The sequence below is a fragment of the Leptodactylus fuscus genome, chromosome 5 (assembly GCF_031893055.1).
Source record: "Leptodactylus fuscus isolate aLepFus1 chromosome 5, aLepFus1.hap2, whole genome shotgun sequence".
Classification (NCBI taxonomy): domain Eukaryota; kingdom Metazoa; phylum Chordata; class Amphibia; order Anura; family Leptodactylidae; genus Leptodactylus; species Leptodactylus fuscus.
In genome coordinates this window covers 161296927-161321512 of record NC_134269.1, presented here as the reverse complement: position 1 = coordinate 161321512, position 24586 = coordinate 161296927, and the positions used below count along the sequence as shown (strand labels likewise).

At 41.6% G+C, this 24586-nt stretch overlaps 1 protein-coding gene across 6 annotated transcripts; it reads right to left on the bottom strand.

Annotated features, from left to right (window-relative positions):
• Nucleotides 1-892: 892 nt before the first annotated feature.
• On the bottom strand, nt 893-23475 carry BRD8 (bromodomain containing 8). 6 transcript variants are annotated; one of them, XM_075274632.1, is made up of 22 exons: nt 23401-23475; nt 23158-23254; nt 17912-17981; nt 17506-17555; nt 16216-16338; nt 12894-12974; nt 12733-12797; nt 11423-11559; nt 11117-11332; nt 10856-10997; nt 10413-10586; nt 10021-10286; nt 7614-7994; nt 7438-7525; nt 7274-7314; nt 6967-7187; nt 6795-6887; nt 4905-4973; nt 4605-4782; nt 4383-4487; nt 2469-2513; nt 893-1989 (listed from the first exon to the last, which is right to left on the bottom strand). In XM_075274632.1, the coding sequence occupies exons 1-22, from the start codon at nt 23417-23419 to the stop codon at nt 1930-1932; spliced, it is 2721 nt and encodes a 906-aa protein (XP_075130733.1). In that variant the 5' UTR covers nt 23420-23475; the 3' UTR covers nt 893-1929. The 6 variants fall into 6 exon arrangements, with proteins under 6 accessions (XP_075130733.1, XP_075130735.1, XP_075130736.1 ...); XM_075274634.1 differs by lacking the exon at nt 2469-2513; XM_075274635.1 differs by lacking the exon at nt 10413-10586.
• Nucleotides 23476-24586: the final 1111 nt, after the last annotated feature.

Genomic DNA, 24586 nt, shown 5'->3' with positions numbered 1-24586 from the left:
TTTCTGTAAGTTGCACAGGTCCACCCGAAGTAATGCAACTGGGAGAGTATAGAAGAAATACAACTTATACAGCTTTGGTAAGAGAGTCATCTTGACTGTGGCAATTCTCCGACACTTATTTTTAAACCAGGATTCTTTGCTCCAGATGATCGGTCTTATGTACCTGCAATTCAAAGACATAACTACAGAGTAGACAAATATTGGGGCTCTGGTTTTCCTCTTGCATTTGTCATGGAATAACAAATTTCGCATTCCATTTATGCTGAAGCTTTGCATGCGCTCTCTGTTGGGCATTACCCTTGCTATAACCAATGAGGGTTTCTATGCAGCACCAGGTCAGGGAATGCATTTTTCATAGTCAGTGGTCTGGCTGTGAATGGAGACCCCTCTGATATGCTCAACAATTAAATAAGATTTAGGGCACGCCAATCCAATGGCAGAGCAGCGATTTCCAGGATAGACAAATGTGGTTGATATTGACAACCATGAGCAGCAGCAATGGAAAAATAACTAACTCATCCTTAGGTTATTAAAGTCTGTGGTACTTGTGTTGGAATAAAAAAAGCTTATTGTTCAGGAGAGATCAACCTGGTCTCACCAGTCAAAGGTAATAGCAAAATATATACCTCAAAATTCTTGAGATTAAAAGTAAAAACTGGCTGTTCTACAGGGCACAGATGTCACATCCACGTGTTGGCCACCATGGCAATGGCTCCAGTTTTCTAAGCACTTTGTGGATACTTCAATCATCTGAGAACGCAAGGAGATTGCAGGTGGTGCAGCGGGTCGTGAAACAGGAGTCGGATGAAGCGGCTCTGTTGATTTTCAGTTACGTTTACATGTACAATGTTTAACTTTTTTTTTTATTAACCTTCTTACAGTTTAACATATGTCCAAAACATGATGCCTTTATTTTGTATTTATCAACATATACATGATACATCACATACAAAAGAAGCATAAATTACACGTTCATCCGAAATCCAAACATCTATCCAATTGCCAATGTTCTATGATTCTCTCCACATATCTGCAAATCTTTTTGCAGACATTTAGACAGATTTATTGCTTACAATCTACAACATTGTGAACTGATAATTACACAATATACTGATTGTATCTGTAAACATCATTCGCATATAAAACCTAAAATGGAGGTGTAAGGTGAGTGGCGGTAGGGGGAAGGGGGTCTCTTGGTGATATCACAGTGACTTATAATGGAGAACATTCAAGTAAAATTCACTTATATTCTTGGTATCCATCATGTGACCTCTTAAACACTGATAGTACATAGCTATACAATGTGTGAAAAATTCATTAAGCATTGACGTTTTTAGTTTTCATAAGACGGCATACGTTGATCTACTACAACAAGAATGTGGCTTACAGAAAAATGCTACTTCGCTCTTGGAAAATGTCTTTGTGTAATTTGTACTACTACAAACCTGCATATAAATCACTGGCCTGGTTTACAGTTTTTATTGCATTTTTAAGGGGTTATGTGGAAAGTATTAGACATGTCACAGTTTCTTCCCTGCACTGGATAAACATCCATACTCTATATTCTCATCTGTAAAGTAAGGATATTTATCCAATCCAGAGAATACACTGAGAAGTTTTCAATCCCCAAGTAACCACTTTAAATCCCATACCAAGAGTAGATCCAAACGGGAGGAGACTATGATTACTTGTCCTGTTTTTAGGGCCTAGTCCCACTTTTGAATAAAAAGATAGAAATGTACAAGAACCACCTTTTACGTATTTACAAATAATCAGAACTGCTTGTATCGCCAATTCATGGAAGGCAGGGCAAACAGAAATATACCAAAAAACCCAGATACCGGGTTTTACAAACGAGTAATCCATTAAATCAATCATTATGTACACATCATTACTGCTATTGCAATGTACTGCATATAGCAAACCCCCTTATTTTTTCATCTTCATATCGGCTTCGATTGCACAACGGCGACCTCGCGTGCCTCCATCCTGTGAAAAAAACATAACAAAAAGTAGTGTCAGTATAAAGACAAGCAGATATAATTTACTGCCCTAATGTAAATGTAAGAGACGGGACAACCCTTGTCTTTTACAGATCTAGAACGTCAGTGACACTCGGATACGTTTGGAAAAGTGACATACCTGAGACACTAAGCAGTGACCTTCTGCCTTCTCATCCTAGTTCTGTTCTAAACCTGTCACAACTTATTGAATACACACTACGCTGTGAAATGAACACATCTTTAGTATCATGCACTAGATATTAATACTGTAACCTTGCTATTTTTGGGCTTGGACAATTCTTTAAACAAACATATATATCAGTTTGAAGGACAGAAAGAAGCAATGCACAGGAGACACAAAGCAGACAGTAATGTACATCAATTACACAAACTGCTGTAATGGGTGGGTGGAGGGTGCGAAAAAAACACATATCCTCCAATACAATGCAGCTATTCAATACTTACAAAGAGAGAGAGAAGGAAGGCAGGAGAGCCCATGGGGACACTGTCCTGTTAGAGGACAAACAGAAAAACAGGTCAGATTCCAGGGAGACTCTCCTCCGATACAAGACATTAAGAAGCTGGCAACACAAAAGCAGAGGAGGAGCCAGAACCTTGACAATCATCCAATAGAAGGGCAAGGAGACAAATATTGGGTACAGAGGTTTTCCAAATTTTTCAGCTCAATAATTCTAGAACTGGCTTCTCTTGCTAACCCACGGACTACAGAACACATCCTTGCTAACAAATGGTCACTCACAAGATTATTATTTCAACGCTAAATAAGCACAGTTATGACTATTAATAAGGGTAATAAGCTAAGGGATTGCAGTATGAGCAGTTCTTTTATGTTCCCCTCCAACGCATAACTTAGGAGAGAACATGATTTGACTAACACAACTCTTCAGACATCTTCATTGTTTTCTGAATTTTTAGCATGACTACATAGAGCCAAGGAGCTGTTACAAAGGCTATCTGACACGTTACCAGTGCCCATCATTGACAATCCAACAAATGATGCCCCCTAGATGGTACCAGAAGAACAGCTACAGGAAAATGTGATTTTTCTATGCCTGTTCATATATACCTCTTCTGGAAAATGGAGAGGTTTATGGGTGTATATATAACTACAGAAACTGCAAACCCTCAAAAGTTAAGCATACACAAGCTGCATTGCACTCTCCATGTTGTGCGCAATCTGCATTTTATCCACATATGATAAAACACATTCCAGCAACAATATTCACTACAAAGTAAAATTCATTTTTTAAATCCTATTCATGTATTAGAGGCGTTTGCCCACAATGGTAACTTACCTCCATCCAAAGGAAAGGAAATAATTGGAAGATCAGTGGGGGTCCAACCACTGGGACCCTCACCAATCCTAATAATGTGAGTGTGCAAATGAGCTGCCACTCCAGTGTTTTCTACAGGCCTGCCGGATATATTTGAGTGCTGTACTTTCAGTTCCGAGCCCCACTGTTCTGCAACATAGCACCTATCCTGTGTATAGGGAATAAGTTACCATTGTGTGCTAACCTCTTCAACTGTAACAGGCACCATGACAAGTGAATTTACAATTATTTATTGCATATATAATACACTGTATATTTTATAATTTACTATGAATTATGAAAGGCTTTCCTTTATATTTTCTATTGATTCTGAATCTATTCTGACTTTGTTTAAAACAAAACAAAACGACCCTCAAAACACTGGGGAAGAATCACCAATGAACTAAATGTGCCAGAATTCTGTCTTAATCTGCACCCAAACTTGGCATTCATGCGCTATACTACATTTACTATGAATTTTACACCATTTGTGGCTAGCTGAAAATACCTAACATGAGATAATGTGAACCAAAATGTCTGACACAAAGCAAGCTAAATAATAGGAGGAATATACTGTACATAGACTAACAGGCTAAAGATGCAGCAAATGTATCATACAGCATTAGCCACTGTGATAAATCTGGTGCATTCGTAGACTGTCTAGTTTGAGTTTACACCATCTCAATATTTCTTATAGTGTATTCTAACGAAGGCATCACCTTGAATAAATCCAAGCAGAGCGGTTTCTCAGAAACTACAATAAATGTCAATATTGCCAAACCAAACCTTGGCTGATATTTTTTTAGTGCTTTCACTTCTGATCCCTTTTCTGGACATATTTCATAAGTGACAGGAATTACAATTCTTACAGTGAGTTATGAGAGACAAACCCATCTAAGTGTATAGTGATACATGAAGCAGTGGATGGGTAGCATCAAAACTAGGAACATTTACCCATCAGGACTGTAGAGAAGCAGGGTAGAAACACTCTGTAAGGTAGCTTGTAAAACCAAAACGGTTGTTTGAGTCATACAAATAAAATTACCTTTTCAGAGGCATCTTGCTTGCGTGTGGAATCTCGACCCCTCAGACTTTTTGCACTGATTCCCGATTCTGATGTCTGCATAATCAATTGTGTTGCTAGAAATTGCTATCGTGTGTGAAAGAAAGATAAGGATACAAGCCATGAAAACTATACATCAGTTCCTAAGTATTAGTAACATAGAAGTCAGTCTACCAATTTCTTATTTAATCCCAATAACCATACCTGGATTTGTTCTAGCACATCACGCTGCATCTCTACAGCCATGTGGTAGACATCATGATCAGAGCTGTTATACATTACAGCATTCTGGAACATAAGCATGATGTCCCTCTGGAATTCTGCTGTACTACGGATTAGACCAGTCTCAATGTTTTTCTTTATTGTAGATAGGTCCATAGGCCTTTGATATAAAAGAAATTATGCTTTATGCATCAAATGAATGAATACCAATAATTAACTATTTACACACATCTTATATTGGAGGAAATACATGGCAGACTAAAGATTTTTTTTTTTTTTTACCTTTGCACAATACTATGATAACCAGGGGCAATGTCATCCGTCACAGGCTGAAGAAAGACATTGGCATACCTGGACAGAAAAACAAGAGAGATCAGTGCATTATTTAAACAATTCTTCCCTATGACCTTTCATGACGTAAGTGCACATAAGGAGTAGAGATGAGCGAGTACTATTCAAAATGGCAGTTTCGAATAGCATGTTCCCATAGGAATGAATGGGAGTGGCTGGCACGTAGGGGGGTTAAGCAGCCAGACACCGGCCCTGGCTGTGTGCCGGCCACTTCCATTCATTCCTATGGGAGCGTGCTATTCGAAACTGCCGTTTCGAATAGTACTCACTCATCTGTAATAAGGAGCTTTAGCTTTTAGCGGTAAATGCATGCATCTGGGAGCACCATGTGGCAGCAATCTTAAAGTGGTATTCCGGAAACTACAAATTAGACTGTGTGCTATGCAGTCTGATTGATGCGGTTTCAACTGCTTGGACCCCCACTGATGACGGGGCCCATATCAAGTCCTATATGCGCGCTGCTGATCTCTATGGGGCTGCCAAAGCAGAGTACTATACTCCATATCTCTGACAGTCTCATAGAACTGAATGGAACTGGGTAAAGCGAGACCTTCTGCACCATTTATACAAAGCACCCAGGATCAGTCATATTACCATCGATCAGTTATCACCTGTGATGTTCATAGGAGATAACCTTTGGTTACAGGAATAACTCAATAAAGCTTGCCTTCCAAAAACACACTTCAAAGCACTTGTCCTCATTTATGTCTGCATAGCCATAAGGAAAGATACAGAAGTTTGTTTTGCTCATAGGGATATGACTGTATAAAAAAAAAAAAAAAAAAAAAAAAAAAAAAAAAAAAAGGGCTTCCATTGCTGTCTGCAATAGAAGTTCCCTGCTGCGGGAGGGAGTTTAAGATCTTTTGCTTTTGATCAGGCTGTGTAGTAGCCCGACAGGATTTCTGAAGCACCAAATGTGGCTGTAGTATCAGTAGATGAGTTTTCTTTTTTCATTTTTGACCATTTTCCAGAGAAGCCCTTTAAAGAGGACTTTTCAAATCCTGGGGCACATGCAGTTTTATATACCGCTAGAAAGCTGACTTTCACGTTCTGTGGCCCTGGTGAAGAGCTATTGATGCCGGTACCGTAACCTTCACTGTTAGAAGGGCGTATCTGACAGTCAGTCAGGAACACCCTTCCTGAGAGTAGCGTCTATTGCGCTGTACTGTGAGACCGGTGAGGAACGCCTCCCTCCCCTCCTGATAGTACTCACCACTCAGCGTCTTCACTGGGCGGTAAGCAACGCCCGCTCTCACAGTACAGTGCAATTGACGCTATCGTGAGGAAGAGCGTTCTTGACTGACTGTCAGACAGAAACGCCCTTCTGACAGTGAAGAGCTACAGTATTGCCACAGATAGCTCTTCACCGGGGGCACAGAACGTGAACGCCAATAGTGCGCTGAATTCAGTGCTCTCTCGGCTTTCTAGTGGTGTATTACACAGCATGTGCCCAAGAAGGTGAAAGGAAAGGTCCTCTTTAAAGGAGAAGTATGAGCTAACAGAGGGGATACCCTCCTCAGGGTGTTTTTTTTTTTTTTTTTTTTCATAGTGGAGAGCAGCTATGAATAGCATGTCTCCAGAGGACCTATTCCGTCTAGTACTACACAGACAATCTATGGTTTTGTTTATAATTCTCAATTTGCCCTGTTGTGGTGCTGTATGGAGCTGGAATGTTTACGGTCAGGTTTCCCTGCAGAATATAGTTGATCCATGAGAGTCACTTTTGATCAGAATTTTGTTAAGGTACCCTTCTAGCAAATACGCATTTTCCCAAAGTGGAGAACCCCTCATCATGTAGGAAGCCCAGATTGGATTACAGACCTGTGATTGGCTGCTGCTCTCCACACCAGCATAATAGCCTTTTTCCAAATTTTCTGAGCTTGTATTGCCTCCTGATCTTCACTGCAGACTGAACTGAAATTGTAGTGATTTGTGTTATTTTACACAGGCTATCAAAATAAATTAAGAGAGATCTATACATAAATTCACTTACAACTGGGAGGACGCTGGACTGCTGGGGATAGAATCAGCAAGTGTGTGGGACTGAAGCTGGGCATTATGAATACTGAAGCCATCGTCACTCTCACTGATTGGAGGTTCATTGTCCATTTCAGACAGATATTCCTCCCCGGCTTCTTCTTCCTTCGGCTCTTCAGGACTTCCAACCTCACTTGTGACATCCTCCTCTTCCTCTTCTTCCTCTCCTTGCGAGTCCTGGATAAACGTATTTAGATAAGTTCCCTTCCATATCTAAAATTATATCTTAAAATGTTAGAAAAGCCATGAAACACAACAATTACCTTGTTCTGACTGGTAGCTGGAGGTTCAGATTTCATGGTGTCTGAAAACAGAAGCAGATCAGTGAACATATGCAAAGTTAACCCCCTGTTCCTCCTGCCAACTGTTCTAAACCTTAGTTATGACCCCAACCCTAGTATAAATGTCTATGGGTTTCAGTGCGCACCAGTTAGAGATGGACTCTCCTCCGATGGTATCCCCTTCTCCTCTTCATTAGAAAAAGCTTCACTCTGAGAAATTTCACATTGTGACTCCTTGAAGCAGAAAAAAAATAATCTCAATTTGGCAAATATAATAATAGGTATCTAATTAAAGTCTACATTTAGCCTTTTTAAAATGTACCTCTGTTTTCACTTGCTGGTCAGTCACTCCCTCTTCTTCTTTAATGGGCTCTTTTTCACTAGTTTCACTTAACTCTTCTTCAGGAGGTTCCAGCTGAAAGGTTGAATGAGAAGTCACAGAGGTCCCCTCGGACTGGACAGGTTCCACCTCTGTGTCAGAAGCCTCTGCTTTTATATCAGACAATTCCATAATATTCATTATTGTATCTGTTTCCTTGGGCCCTGGAATAAGAGACTTTGGGAGGGTCTCTTGTTTAACTGTATGTTCCTGAACAGCCTGATCCCAGGGCCCACCAAGGGCTTGGGGGTCATCATTCTCTTCACAAAAAGAAAGAGCTGCCTCAACTGCAGCTACATCCAGCACCTCAGGATGGTCATCAACCTGTTCAGATAAAACAGAATTTCAATAGATGTCAACGTAAGCATTATATCTATTAGTTAACATTGCAGATATTCCAAAATGCTTTATAGACAGGTCAACAATACAACTATTTAAAGTATCTGGAGCTCTTGAGCGAATGCTGTGGCCATTTATTGACAAGAATACTACCATACATTGTACAGTGGCTGTGCCCTGCACTGCTCCTAGATATAGTCACTTGAATGGGATGGATCTGCAGTGGAGTGTACGGCACTATGCTTAGCAAGAAATAAAGAGGCTGCTGTGCTTGCCCGAGCGCAGTGACCCCTTCAGACATTTGATTGGAGTTGAAGAATGTGGACTGTCACCAACATTAAAGTAAAAAAACAAACAAAAAACACACACACTATAAAGGCTAAAAAACACATTTTATCCATATAAATCCATAAAAACAGTTACCAATGTACATGTATTAAGTACTGTGCCTCATTACCACAAACATCATAGTTACTTGTCTATATTGCTTAAATAGATATTCCAGTTTGCATGATGTAATGTATGTGTGTAGAGGAACAGTATAACATACACTTATCTAATATACATACATTTCATATCTTGCCTAAATATCTTCACTATATCAATTTGTGACAGGTAATTCATGAACTATGAATTCAAAACAGTGAAGTAACTCATCTAATGCACATTCCTGGCAAAGATCACTTCATCATTTAGTTGCTTCACTAGGTTCTAGGTTCACTAGGTGGCTCAGTACCTTTAAAATACTATAGGTGTCACTGCTGTGCTCAGCCATGATACACTCCCCATCCGCCTCGTCAGGACACAGAGCTGAGTGCTGCATACTACATGCTGTACTGTAGATTTGTTTACTGCACCCGGTATTTTCTGCTTGTTCTTAGTAGAATCTGAGTCACCACACAAACAGTGATTCCAGGTTATAAGGTTGACAATGAAAACGGTGATCATTTTGCAGAGCACCGTAAGCTGTTCTCCAAGAATAAAAAATAAAAATGGTATGATCTGGTCTTTTTTTTTTTTTTAACCCCTTTGAAATGCATCCACAGGAAAATCATCATGCCTGCAGAGAAGCATAACTTGCAGTCTTCTGCAATGCTGTGTAGAATATATATAAATATTATATATATATATATATATATTTATATATTTTTTTTTTTTGTAACTATACACAACAAAATAGTTATAGCTTATGAAGAGTATGATTTATTACACATGACTGATCCATGGGCTATACCATTTTACTGAGCAGAGGTCAACTGCACTGATAATAAATGTATGTGAGCAGAATTTTATTGCATTGTATGTCAGAAAATTGTATGATATCCCAGTCTATAGACACAAATTAAATACATCTTTAATTGTGGCAAGTCTGCTTTCACATGACTGATCTTTAACTGATGACTGCTAGCCCAAGAAGCCCACGAAACCCCTTTAACCACAAGGAAAAAAAAAAAAAAAAAAAAAAAAAAAAGGGATTGCATTCATTTTTCGGGCTACTGTCCAGCAAATAAAAACTGACCAACGTTTGCATCTGTCTAGAAGACGGATCCAGTTTTTAATTTAAGAAAAAACAAACGGTTTTTATGCCCCACGTGCCATAAACATGGTGTTTCACAGCAAATTGGATGGTATTCTAGCAAATCCCATCCCCACTGTGTGGTAAAATACATGCAGCGAACACGCTGCGATTTTCAAAACTGTTGCAGTTTTGGAAATTGTAGAATGTCAATTATACCTATGGAAACACCAGTGGTTTCCCTATCGGTATAGTTGAAATAGAAAGCAGGAAACCTCTGCGAACTTTCTGTGCAAAGCACTGAGAGAAGTACTATGATGTGTTACCGCCACGGTTTTCCTGCAGCGCTCTTTTGCTTTGAGACACTACGTGGGGCTTTAGCCTTTAACGGTTTTACTAACTCAATGCAGATTTTTGTTTCTTTGAAAATTATTCAACTACTACAAGAATGGTATAAAAAAAAAAAGAAATAAAGTCAGAATGACTCAGGATTACCTTGTCTTCAATTATTGCAATGATATCGCCAACAGTTTCAAAGTCTAGCTCTTCTCCAGTGTAAGACACAGCGATGTCCATTTTCTCTGCTAGGTCCAAGTCTCCTTTGCTGTCGGAGGACTCATCCTTTGACTGTGTGCTGCTTTCTCCGGTTCCCAGGCACTCTTTATTGATAGAATCGATGATCATGGAAATGTCACTACTGTCCATGGACACTGTAACTGTGTGTGGATCAGACGTAGTTTCATTGTCTTCCTGCTGGGTCACTGTAGGAACAAATAAAACTTTAAAACATAGACTTAGGGTTTATCTTTCATTAAACCCTATGCCTGTAAACTGTTCCAGATTAAAAAAAAGAATAATGCAAGCATGAAACCCAAGGCAAAAGTTACCTGGGACAGCTGCAGTCATTGGAAGTGCTGACATCATAATAATGGTAGCCTGGGACTCTATTGGGGTCAGCAAAGATTTAGATGGAGATTCGCTTGTAGTAGCAGAGAAGGAAGCGAGAGGTGCAGCGAAGTGTGCAGGACCAGCTTCTAGAAGCCGGGACAGAGTGGGAGCACCTAGCAGGGCAAGAAAAGGAAGGCACACAACACAACAAGAGGAGGCCAAAAACAGGAAAGTTATATAAAAAAACAAAAGGAGTAAAAAAAAAAAATGTAGGTGAAAAGGGGTTTATATAACCAGAAATAAGACACAGGGGACCAAGTGACAGAGGAAAAGGGAGTGACAGAAAGAAATTCTTAAGAAATATATCATATTCCGAGAGCCAGATAAATCATATACAACTATTGTTTTGCCTATTTGTCATGCTACAATTTAGTCTGCATACCTGATGCTGCTGGAGATGCTGGAATTGTGCCTGCCACAGGGTGCAGCTCACCTCCATGAAGGCTTGGAAGTACTCCAACATCCATTAAGACTCCAGAACCAGTAATGTTATTAGTTCCTAAGGTCATTTCACCTTCGCTGACCTGTGGAAAAAGAAATGAATATGGCAGGAAACTTGACTATGTGCATTTTTTTCCTCCCTTGGCAAGACTATGGGTTGTGTTGGGGCACCCTCCGTGAGAACCAGGGAGGGGTTCCATACCAGCCGGGGACTTGTAGGCAACACACTGCCTTTCTTCAGGAGCTCCGATAACAGCGGAGAGGGGGGTGGAGTTGCTTTCTGTCCCACCATCTTTTTCTGGGGAGAGTCGTCCATCACAGGGGTCAACGGGGACTCCAAGGGGGCAGGAGGAGGAGGGGTATCTGGAATGCCAATGAAGGAAGAGACTGGGGTGTTTGGTAAAGACCCCACACTTACCTAGGAATGAAGAGAGAATTTATTAAATACGCAAGAGTTAATAAGACAAGCCCATATCTAAAAGAACAAAAGTAGTAGAGTTAAACATACCCCCATATTTCCCTCCTCGGTGCTATTTGGTGTCAGTTCTCCTAAACCAAATTCTCCGCCTGGCGATGAAGATCCAACAGATGAGCGACCTATTGTGCTTGAACCTCTGCGAGGAATATTCTTAGCAGCCAGCCGTGCTGAAAAATATAAAAGCACATGAAATTGTAAGTTAATGAAAATCTTTAACACTTACATACAAGCATTAAAAGAGAAAAACAAAAGCTGTGCACCTTTACACTGCCTAATGTCTGCATTAAAACCTTGCACTAGTAGGCTGAGATAGCTGACAGACACGAAGAGAAATAAAGGACAAAGTAGTGTGATGCGGAAAATGTCTGTGTATAGATATAACAACACAGTCTGCGTAATAGCAGAATAAATGCACGAGGATACCTTCATAAGCATTGTAATGGCACTGTCCACAGAGGAGAGAATATTTCCACGATATGTTAAACTCCTGGCTAGATCTGTTATAGATACTTTCAGCATTTGAGGGGAGAGAAAGCTGGTCAAGTATGAAGATGCCCTGATAAAGTTTGTTATTGTTTAAATGTACATTTAGCAAATTTAGCATTTCTTGTATCAAATTCCAATCTTCCTCCTTAAAAATTGACCTTTTATTCCATATAAAAATAAGCTATGTGGTGCACTATATCTGCTCCAGCTCCTCCATAAAGCCTTCAGATGGTATAACAAATTTAGCATCTCATCAGGGGTTTCTCCAACAATGGATCTCTAAACCACCAGACTGACTGGGCTATAGGCCTAGTGCACATCTACTTGAGTGCACCCATCTCTACTACGTACTGCAATTTCTATGTATTGTAAACTAAAGTGGACTGCTCAACCATTTGATTTTGTGACACCATTGGTTTACATTTTTGTCAGGTTATCAACCCTGAGTGCCCTCTTCCTTTTCGTATATGCCCTGATCGCCATTTCCCACGGACAGTAATCTGTAGCAACCACAGAATACACTGGTGCCGTGGCCCTGCCCTGGGTGCACCAATAAAATCGGCCTGCACACTTGGTTATCTGCATGTAACCTAGGGCTCTAAACACACGACCCTGCTGCAGAAACAGCCATGAAAAAGAATGAAAGTCCGTTTTTAAAGGCAGCCTTGTGTCCATGTTGCACCTGTTTTCACTGATCTTTCAGACTTAAGGTAATTGAATGATCCGCAAAATCTGACAGAAATAGGAGGTCATGTGAATAAACCCTTATCCAGATTTTCTCTTCATCTCCTGTTAGACTCTACCATACATTTCTAGATATAAGTTACCTCTAATGGAAGGAGTTACATTCTTACCTTGATAAGCAGCATCTGTTGCCTTCTTTTTCATCTCTGCTTCTTCCTCTTCCTGTTTCTTCTTGCTACAAGATGTGAAGAAAAAAAATAAAAAATTAGTGAGCAAAGTATTGTATAAGAAAAGAGCATGAAAGGGAGAAGGAAAATAAAATAAAACACACGCCACAATATCGCTCCACAGTTCCTCCAATTTGCTGTCCATGTGGCCACTCTGGATCAGCTCGGCTTCCTTCTTTAATTTTCTATTAAAAGAAACAAAAAAAACAAACAAAAAAAAAAAAAACCATGAAATAAAGCCTTTACTACAGAATGAAATATATTCTATTTTCCTTAAGGGGATGGTGATAAGTCTAACAAATTGCTGTTACAGTTTCCCTTCCAATGCATTTGGAAAGGATTCTTGGCTCTTGTGCACCGTATTATCCAGTATGATATACAAAGAAAGAAAAGACTGTATGTGTATGTAGTGCAATGTAAATGCATCAAACTCTTGCATGTACTTTAGATGGTTCGTCAGGTTTAGGGTCCTAAATCTTAGCAGCATAATGACATGCTGCTAGTTTAGGGGTCTGCAACCTGGTTCCCTCTAAGAAACACACACATATGCATGCCTATATATTTTCTAAAAGTTGATACCCGACACATTCAGAAAGAATACATCTGACACATTGCCAGGTTAGTGGAGCCCCCATTCACTTGAACTGCAGTAACCAAATATGAATACCACGTACTCGGTTTTCAGCTCTGTACATTATGCCGCTTCCAGTGGCTGCAGCTCTAATACCTGTCAAAATCTCTTCAATCTGACACGGAAGTCCTATTCTAAGCATAGGTCATCAATATCTAAATACTTAACAAAAAAAACAAAACAAAAACAAAAAATCAGCCCCCTGGGCTCAATGGAGGTCATGTGAGAGAAGAGGTGACATATCTGGTCTGATGTTACTTTTTGGGTTCGATTTTTAACTAAGAACTATGTTGCAAACGTAGTAGTGATTATTTGGCATGGTATATGCACAGCTCAGATAAAAGCGACTTCACCTCGATGTGTTACAACTGGATTAAAAGTATACCACCCTGCAACAAACACTGTATAAATGAATAGTATAGTACATCTATCTTCTAATTTATATTTAGTTTTTTTTTTAAGCATTTCTTCCCTCTGCAGACACCCTCCATAATCATCTCCCTAAAACTGCACATAGGGAGTAAGGAAGAGTCTGTTACCTATCATTGACAAACATATACATTTATTTTTTTTCTCATGCGGACTTAAAGGGGCTCTATCAGCAAAATGTTGCTTTATGCACCCCACATATGCGTGAATAGCCTTTAATAAGGCTATTCAGGTACCAGTAATCTTATTTTAAACCCCCCACCCGTTTTAAAATAAAATTATAAAAACATATAGGTAAATCATACCTGAACGTGCACCCTGGGTGGTGATGCACAATCCGACATCATCTTCGAGCACGCCTACCTCTTTCTTCTTGCATCGACGCCCTCCGGTCCTGGCTCTTCCTCGCCTTCAGCATCCTCTTCTTCCGGCATGATGCATTCAAATCCCGCTTAGGCATAGTAGTGCTTCCCTCTGGAGCGCTACTGCGCAGGCTTCGGCGCTCAGTTCCCCTTACAACTCGCGAACTGCCATTGCTAAAAATGGCGCCGAAGCTTGTGCAGGCATGGGATTTGAAGCCATCACGCCGGAAGAAGAGGACGCTGAAGGCGTGAAAGAGCCAGGACCAGAGGGCGTCGCTGCAAGAAGAAAGAAGAGGTAGGCGTGCCAGAAGAGGACGTCGGATTGTGAATCACCGCCCACCATGCACGGTCAGGTATGATTTACAAATATGTTTTTATGGTTTTATTTTAAAACGGGGGGAGGTTTTAAAGGCTATTCATGCATATGTGGGGCTCATACAGAAAAATTTTGCTGATAGAATCCCTTTAAAGCTCAGGGAACATTGTACAGTAGGGGAGTTAGTGGGTGTTATTTGTTTATTTTTTTCATCAATTCTTTATTTATAACATAGCAGTTACAGAATACAAAAACAGTATAGAAAAGAAGCAAAAAACCTGCAAGGAATGGGACTATTTGCCTCATCCCTAATTGGATTTTTAAGTTTTTTTTCTTAAAACAGAAACGAACATGTGGGAAGCAGGGAAAACATGGGGGGGGGGAGGCGTAAGTAAGTGTGTATGTGGGGGGAGATAAAGAGTAACATTGAAGTATACAGTAATACATTAAATACTATTCGCACAGGAAAGTATGGCACAAAGTTAATCAAATGAAAACACAGAGGAAGGGTACCGGTAATACAGGAAGTGCCGTACATCTATATCAGGTACAGCAATCGATATGGCAGTTCACACCCAGTCTATAGAAACGGGGGCTAAGATGGTGAGGGTGGGAGAGGGCATTTGGTTGTGGTATGATCTGGGCCCCAGGGATTTCCCCATCAGTGAGGGAGGAAGGGGGATCCTCGGTTTAATTGGGTGAACGCCGTTGGTAGCTCAGCCATGGGGACCAAGTTTGAGTGAATTTGTCCCCAGAGTAAGAGCACCAGCTCGTGAGTTCCTCATATCTGTAAATCTCATTAATCGTTGCAACCCACTCCGACTTAGATGGTGGCTCGGGTTGTAACCATTTAAGTGGAATTAACAGCTTAGCTGCAGAGAGCAGGTGAGCCCTTGAAGGTCTCAGGTGTTGACCAGCTAACCCTAGTGCTACTTGAGCAAGGGTGAGTTTATAGGGTGGTACCATTGCTCACACGTAGAACTGACTCAACCTCGGACCAAAAAAGGTGCCAGAACAGGGCAGGACCACCATACGTGCAAGAGAGAACCCACTCCATCCAGACAACTTCAACAGGCATTGGAAGATGCTAGTTTATGTGCATGCAGAAACTCAGGTGTTTTATACCACCTGGACAATAGTTTATAGTAGTTTTCCTGTATCCTTACGCAGGATGAGAAGCCGTGCGAGGATGCTAGTACAGAAGATCTCTCTCCATCACTTAGAGTTTACCCATCCATAAATATGTATTTTTGGCATGTGGGAGAAAACCGGAGTATCCAGAGAAAACTCACGCAAACGCAGAAATAATATGCAAACTCCTTGCAATGTTGCAATGCAACCGTGTTAACCACTGAGCCACAGGACTGCCCATTATACATTAAATAGAGAAGTACATGCATTTATGGATGCAAATGATGTGGGGTGAGATTTACTATTCAGCTCCAGCATCCTCTCTGTATGTGCCCGTACATGTGACTCTGTTCTCTCCCCACCGACCTCTAAGTATTCCAATCTGCTCATGCAATATGGGTCTCAAATTGAGTCAGTGAAAGGGGGAGGAAGAAAAGAACCAGATAAGTGGAGAAATATACTTTACAAAGTTTCTTATGCTGGACTCTATTGACTCATGCAACGTTTGATAAGAAGTTGGTACCACTTAATATAAATCAACAATATAAAACCTTTACCTGTACTTCTCTTGTGTTTCTTTAATCATTTTCTTCAATTCCTCAATTCTTTCGGCCGTCAGTTTACGCACAATGACATCTTCAACTGTCTCCACAACTTCTCCTCGTTCTCCTCTTTTCCGCCTTAAAAAATAATGGATAAAAAGAGGAATAGTAAACACTGAAATGAAGGCAGGAAAACTAACACATAGCGGCTCCATGAGAACCACAAAGCTCTTCAAGCAAGATCCTTACCCTACAAGCCATCAATAGGCTATGCTGTATAAAGCCTGTCTCTATGGTCTGTGACATAGGGCAGCAACATGAACTAGAGTTGTCTCGCTGACCAACTTTCAATTCCCTGCGATTCCACTAACCCAGAAATACATTCAAGGCATGTGGTGGGTTACTTTTTTTTTTCTTTTTTTTGATGATTTCTCTTGTAACTGGGGGACACATACAGCCACAGTTAATAATTTTAATGTAGGTTATAATCACCCAGCCCTATACGTCTCTACAACCCACACAAATAACGTTTCTGACTATCCTGATGAAGTGCACATTTCCTAGTTCAAGACAGCCCCATCATTCTTGGTCCTCAGCAAGGTTCCCCTTTCATTCTAGTCCCCAGCATAATATCCTTATAAATATTGGTCCTCAGCATAGTCCCCTGCTGATCTCTGTTCCAGGCATGGCTCTCCTCTCATTCCTGGACCCCAACATAACCCCCCTTTCAATTTCCACCCCACAATACTAACCTTGACCACACTTGCTGACATATCATAGAACAAAATGTGAACTTTAAAGTCCACCTGGAAATGCCCCCCAAATATCCATTTTGACCTGGGGGTACATAAAACCCATGCTTTTTGTGACCCAATTCTGAAGACAGTCCAGCCAAAATTGGACCTCTTGGCTTGTACGATCTTTGATTGGATAAGGAGGTGATCAGCTTATATCCAGCTTAAATTGTAATTTCTCCCTTAATAACTGATATGACAGCCCTTCAGAAAAGGATTTAGACTGAAAAGCAGTGCTAGTTATGGCTGACTGACACAGACATGTTCTTGTGAAGTTCTGCACATGTCACATAACTACAACACAACTGCAAATGCTGGTGGATTATAATAGTAAATGCTTCTAGTACATTCTGTCTGCAAACCTGGAGACAGCAGGGAGCAAGCCCAGCAAAGGACTTGTATCTCAAGGGGATACTCTAGAACAAATATAGGTTTATAGTAATACACAAGCAAAAATAAGGGAGCAAAACACATTGATACAAGAGATTTTTGATCAAAAAGGTATACTCACTTTGGGGTCTCTGTGGTTTCCAAAAGCTCAGAATATTGTGAGGCACAATGCTGAGAATAAAGCAAAATCACAATTGAAATAACATAATATGGATTAATGTTCCAATATAAACATTAACAACAAACTATGGAGCTGAAATATCTGCATCTCAGTAAGAGTACAGGGCTAGGGGAGGCAACACAATGAGAATGTCACCTATAAAATTATTAGCCTGAAGTTGTCAAATCTTTCCCATGATCATGGGTTCATCTGCACAAAGCTCAGCGACTTTCTCAGGTTACATTATCTATAGTGCTGATTGATATCTTTTTGCTGTGGTGCTTTGTATTGTGTACTTCTGTACATTACTGTACTTGTGTCCACTACCATTGCATTACAGAAGATCACTAAGTGTATCACTTCTTACTTTTTGAGAGAACCAATCAGGAGGACGACCAGGTTCTGCAAAAGGTTTGATGGCGCGGCTTACAGACACCCTACAAGGATAAAGGAAACAAAATGGAGTTTATAAATTTGTTAAAATGTCATAAAAGAGGCTATATAGGGAAATATATAAGTTCATTCACGGCCCTGGATAAGCAGCCACTCTCAAACGGATGAGAATCCCCCCGATGCCTCCAGCATCCCATTGTGCTCTACAAATCTAATAATCAGAGCCCTGGGGGACATCATCTATAGGGGCAGGTTTGCTTATGCAGTGTATCCCCCATCTAAAAAATGGGAGCCAACTTGCATCAGTGGGTGTCCCACTGCTGCAACCACCACAAATCTTAACTGGAATTGTAAGCGGCCATTTTCTTGTGGCCGGCAGGCATGCCCAGTCGGCTTTGCCCTAGGCCTAAAAGTTTGAAGCCAACCCCTGCAAGAAGACGCGGTGAAGACCCCGTTCCTGAAGAAGATGCAGGCAGCGTTGGAGAGTTCTCTCACAGTATTGGGGACGCCCCCAGTGCTGTTTGAGCACTGGGGCCCGCCCCCAGTGCTCCAGGAGAACTCATTTGCATACTGGTGGAAAACGGGATTTTAACCGAACGGCGGGATGGGGAAGACATCTAAAGGAGACAAATAGCCTTTCTTAAGGCTGTTCTGACATGTTAGGGAGAAAAAAAGGTGTTTCCCAGGACTTTACAACTGGCAGACTAGCTGGGGGTTTGAGTACCAGGACCCCTATGGATCAGCTAACAAAAGTGGTGGTACAGATAGCACTATCTATTTCCGGTTGCCCCCACAACTGTACCTTTGATAAGGATGGTGGCATCTAAGGGGCCCTTTGTGTTTGTTATGGTAAAGGAGGGTCTATTGATGAGCCGCATGTCATCCTCACAAGTCTTAGCATAAAACTTTATCTACTGCAATTTTTTTTTTTTGTTCTGGGGCTTTTGCTTTCACCAGTGCCATGTATTACAGTGGCAAATATGCCACCTAGTGTTCAAATCCCATTACAGGACTATGTGTAGATGGAAAGAAAATAAAACAAAAAACCCACACACAACATACAAAACCATATGTGATGTTGATGCATCTCTAACTACCCTAGTATAAAATTATACAGTTATTTATCCCACATAATGTGTGCCAAATTTCAAAAAATTCAAATACCTAATACGGTATCAATAGAAACTACAGATATTGCTGCAAAAAACAAACCCTAACACAATTTCGATAAACGAAAAATTCAAAAGTTATGACGGTAAGAACATGGTGCCACGAAAACAGATTTTTGGAAAATAAGGACATTCATTGTGCAAAAGTAGTACAACATAAAACCCAATAGTAACTTGGTATCACCATAATCCTAGTGACTGGCAGAATAAGGGCAACATGTCATTTCTGATACTCGGTGCACCACACAAAATTTAGACCACTGAGGCCAATCAGCAGCCTCAGGAAGGGACAAGGAAAGTCACAGGTAGTGAAATCCCGAGTCCTTCACTAAGGCTGCTGATTGGCCTCAGTGAACATATGTGGCGGGGACAAGAGAGCATGACTTTTTTTTCCACTTCCCCAGACTATTTAAAAAAATAAAATGTTAGCCCGGACAACCCCTTTAAGTATCAAAGTATTCACAAAATCTGTAGATCAGGTCCCGTATTGGGGTTCCTGAAAAGCTACTAGCCTGTACCTTAAAGATATCCACAAGACAGTGGCAGTATGCTGTTTTTGTTTTTTTAACCAGAACAGACTATTAGGGCCCGTTCACACGGGCACAGAGGGGGTGGATTATGGTGCGGAATCCACGTCATAATCCGCCCCCTCCCAATGGTGATCTATGGAGACCGCCAGCATTCGTTTTTCCACTAGTGTTTTTTTGCCGCTAGCGGAAAAAAGAAGTGACATGACCTTTCTTGAGGCGGACTCCACCTCAGGAAGTCAATAGAAGTGAATGGGAGGCGGAAACCGTGTCGTGGTTTTTGGCGCTTTTTTTTTTACGGTCCATTCACTGACCGTGAGGGAAAAACCACCTGGCGTTTTCTGAAGCATTTTTTTTTTTTACCAAAAACCGCTCCAGAAAACGCCTCAAGGTCCAAAAACCACCTCCTAATTAGGATGAGTTTTTTTCTGGACCAAATTACGCCACACGCAATTCACGTGTGAACTTAGCCTAGGCTTAGTTCACACCGGGGTGGGGGGGGCGGATTTTGGCACCGAGAGTGACGCGGGGAGCCGCGTCACTCTCGGGTCAAAACTTGCCTATCACGAATGTTGCGGTCGCGTCTTCCCCCTCTGGAGTAGGCTCATATGAATGGGCAGACTCCGGAGGTTGCTGCCACCAGGCAGACGCCGCGGCTCAACAAGCTGCGGAATCCGCCTGAAGAAAGGACAGCTCGCTTCTTTTTTCCGCTAGCGACAACATGCTGCTCGCGGAAAAAAGAAGCCTGGCGTTCTTCATAGACCACCATTGTGAGGGGGGGGGGGATTATGACGTGAATTACGCACCATAATCTGCCCTCCCTGTGCCTGTGTGAACGGGCCCAATACTTTATCAAGGAATAATGTATAAAAAATATATACTGTGAGCTATACAATGTTACAAGCATTTGTCTGATATTGACAGTACATCAGGAGACTGTTACAATATATATTGTGAGTGCGACCTCTTTTATTGAACCCTATTCTATTGCATAAAGTGGCAATAAACCAGAAAGTAAATAAGCCCAGCCCTATCACAGACGCATTCATTTTTAGGGCACAACTGTGTTTTCATGGGTTTTGGGCTCATTCATTGAAGTGTATAGGCCTGTGAAAAAGACAGATAGCACATGGATGTTATTCATGTACTATCAGTTCTGTTTTTCATGGATCCTACACTTGTGTACATGGAGCCTTACAGTATATTCACACATAGAGGTTATGCTGCAGAGCTGAGAGTAGAAAATGCAAAGCTTATTCTAGTTGTGGAGGAAAACTCTTAAAATCTGACCCCCAAGCTGTGGATAAAATCTACAGCAGAAATTGACGTGTGGAATGGAATTTGAATCTGCATCATGTCAATATGTTGTGGGTTTCAGCCTTCACAATACAAAGGCCCAGATTTACTATTGTGGTTACCAGAAGACATTGGTATAAATATGGTGCATCTTTGGTGTTCCTAGTTTGAACGAATATTTTTCTGACTTCACATGTGGGTGTGGCTTCTCAGAAAATAAGGACGTGGCTTAAAAGTGCTAAAATTATGTTGCAAAATTCTAGATTAAAATAAGCCAACTAATAGGTGGTAGAAAAGCAGACTAGATAGTCTCAAGATATGCCAATTTATCATCCAGCATCAACCACTATTATAAATTTGGCTCATTTTCATTTACATTACTAATATCTCCTATTTGTCACAGGTCTGGTGTCCACCCATGACCTACACTCCATTAACTGCTAGGGGGGCTTCTCATCCCATCCTATCCAGGCGCCCCACAGCAGTAAATGGAGACCAGGTATTGGAACGCACTTCCATTCCATTCACGTATGAGAGGCATCCCGAAGTTACGGATCTGACTTGCTGACCTCCCTTACCTACACTGTTCCAACATGCCAGAGGCTGTTCACCTTGGAAACCCTGTTCTTCTAATCGATGGGGGTTAGCACATACTTATGTGTCTTTCATGACAAAATCCCTTTAATGTCTGCAGCTCTAATCTTTTGATGGTTGAGAACAATGGACATTAAAAGGGTTTTGTGGGTAACAAAAAACATATACCCCTCCCCCCCCAAAAAAAAACAAAACAAAAAAACAACAAAACTTAGTGCCATTAATGAGTTAATAACTTTCTAGGTTCCGCACGGAGCTCCTGGCATCCTCAGAATTTGTTTACATGGGTAGCTTCCTGTTCTATTATCCTACAACTACCATGATGCATTGCTCCTCACTCAGATCCCCCTCTTCCTCAGCCCCTTCCTGTTTTCCTAGATAGCTCGCTTACTAACTAACTAACTCAGCCCACTTACCCCCCACACCATCATACTTGCCTATCTTCCTGTCTGGATCTTCTGGGCACAGGAGATCACTTTCTTCTGTGCAGATGGTCACTCTCCTGTAGACGTCTTCCAGTGCCTATGCAATAGAGCCATATTGTGCAGGCGTGGACGACCGGCTCCTTTTCCTCTTCACAATACAGCTGGCACGCCAGCACTATGGCTCAACTGCACAGGTGTGGGAGACGTCAAGAAGAGGAAGCCGCCACGCCACAGAAGTGATGTTTCAAAACCAGAAGATTCAGACCGGAAGACAGGTAAGTATTATGGGGTGGGGGTAGTATTGGAGATGTTACATTTCCAGAAACAGGAAACTGAATGTCAGCAGAAAACTTGGATGGGGCAGTCACATGAGCTTGGAAAAGCTGGATCCTTATAAGAGTCTGGAATCCAGAAAAGCCAGGGCATGACAAACATAAGTAAAATTCTACCTCCTTAGGGTCAGTGCACACAGAGTTTATTGGCGCAGAGTCCGCCTCAAAATCAGCCTCCAAAAAAAGCCTCCTAATAGAGTTCTATTGGGCAGCTTTTTTGGAGGCGGATTCAGCTTCAAAATCAGCGCCAAAAAAACTCATGTGCACTGACCCTTAGAAAAGCTGGCTGACAACATGAGGAAATGATACTATAATGAATCTATAGGGGCGGTAAGGAGTATGGGAATGCGGAATGAGACTTGGGAACCATATACAAGTTGTCAAGAGCAGGGCGGCTTTAACTATAGGTGCAACGGAGCAGCCGCACCAGGCCCTATACTGATGTCCCCCATTTTGGGTGATGTCCCGCTCCTCTGGGCGGGAAGCAGTGATTTCACCTCTGTGTCTTTAGGATGCACAGCACTATGCTCCATTATTCAGCCTTTGGTCAATGAGCGCCGTGCCGCAGACATTACAGTCGGAGCCCGCAGGACCTCGGTTCAGTGAGTACTCTTTTTTTTTTCTAAATGTAACATTGGTGATTGAGGGGGGGCAGGGGAAATTAAGTTATGGGGGGGTATTGGGGGACCCACTTTCAAAAAGTCTGCCTCCCCCCATATATATATTAGAACAGCCCTGGTCAGGACAACAGTGACAGCTCCCGGGGTTTCCAGGTGACTATTGTAGCCTATCATGTGACCCGTGCAGAGGCGGAGATGATTGGTCAGAGCGCAGTAAACAGTCCGGACAGGTCGCGCACATAGCCGGTGTCACTCACCAGTTCTGGTCGCCGCTGCGCATGACGGAGGAGGCGAGGCACAGCTTCTCCCGGATAGACCATGGCTCTGTGGGGCCGATGTTCAGCAGCTTGTGCTCTAGAGGAAACAGAGACATTGTCAACCAGAGCCGGCACGGAGCGTACAATAGAAGATAACGGCATCCGTCACATGCTACAAGCGGGCGTCTCCTTATATCAGGGCCGCTGCTTAGAACACAACATACACAATCCCTCGGTACTTACTCCCAGTCCCGGTCGCCATTTTCTCTACTACAATAGGGAGCTTATGACGTCAGACGGTCACGTGATCATCTCAAGTCATGTGACTGGAAAAGGCGTGGCTGCTGAATTGAGGAGTATGGACTATACACTGTACATTGTACAGTGTAGGGACAGTAGTGATGTGTTTTACATGGGGCTGCACGTTGATGGAGCATTGTTCTTTATATGGGGTTGAAGAGCAACTGATTTTTACATGGGACTGTGAGTAATGTTACACTACCCAGATTTATCAACCAGAAGCACTTTGATGGTGCAGAGGAGGTGGAATCTGCCTCAAATTCCGCCTGTAATCTGTCTCCCATTCATTTCAATGGGAGGCAGTAGTTGATTTTTTTCAGCATTCTGCTCATTCTTCAGGTGGATCCCGCCTGAGAACTCCCATTGAAACGAATAGGAGGCAGAAAATACACATTTTAAATTGTTGCAGAATTTGACAAAATCTGCTCGCGGAATCTGGAATGTGGCCGTGCCCAATAAAGGAAAAATACATTGGCACAATTCCCCAAATGCTGCTTCACACTCCTATGTGTGTGTATCTCTTCAGACTGTCTAATCTAATTTGCACCATCTAAAATGTAGACACCATTAGTAAATCTACCTCTGCATGTTGGAGGGAGAGATGTGATGTTTACATGAGACTATATTTCATCAATTTTTTCCTTTTAGGCTGGTTTCACATTATGGTTTTTAATATCCTCTGTCCTGAACAATTAGACGAGTAGAACTATAGACATTAAAATTGCCAGAATAACAGATACAAACACGAACACATTTTGTTGGTATATGTCACCATAGACAACAATGTTAACGGAAAAACAGGAGGCCGCTGCCATCAGCTTTCTGGAGTTTTTCATGGAAAAAAAAGCACAATATGGTGTAGATTCATCAAGATAGGGTCTTGATAGTATCTGTGAAGGTAGAGGATTCACCAGATTCATGATAAGACGAATCCGGTGCACTCTCTACCAGGCCCTTGGACCTCGACAGAAATCAATACCAGCTCATAGATAGCGTAGATGTCTATTGTCATTGTCATCACAAAAGTGGTGTAAATGAGAGGGAATCGGGTGCAGCCAGTGGTTTCACCAACTTTTCAAAAGTGGCAGCATGAAAATGCTACTTTCGACTATTCTAGCCACAAGTGGTA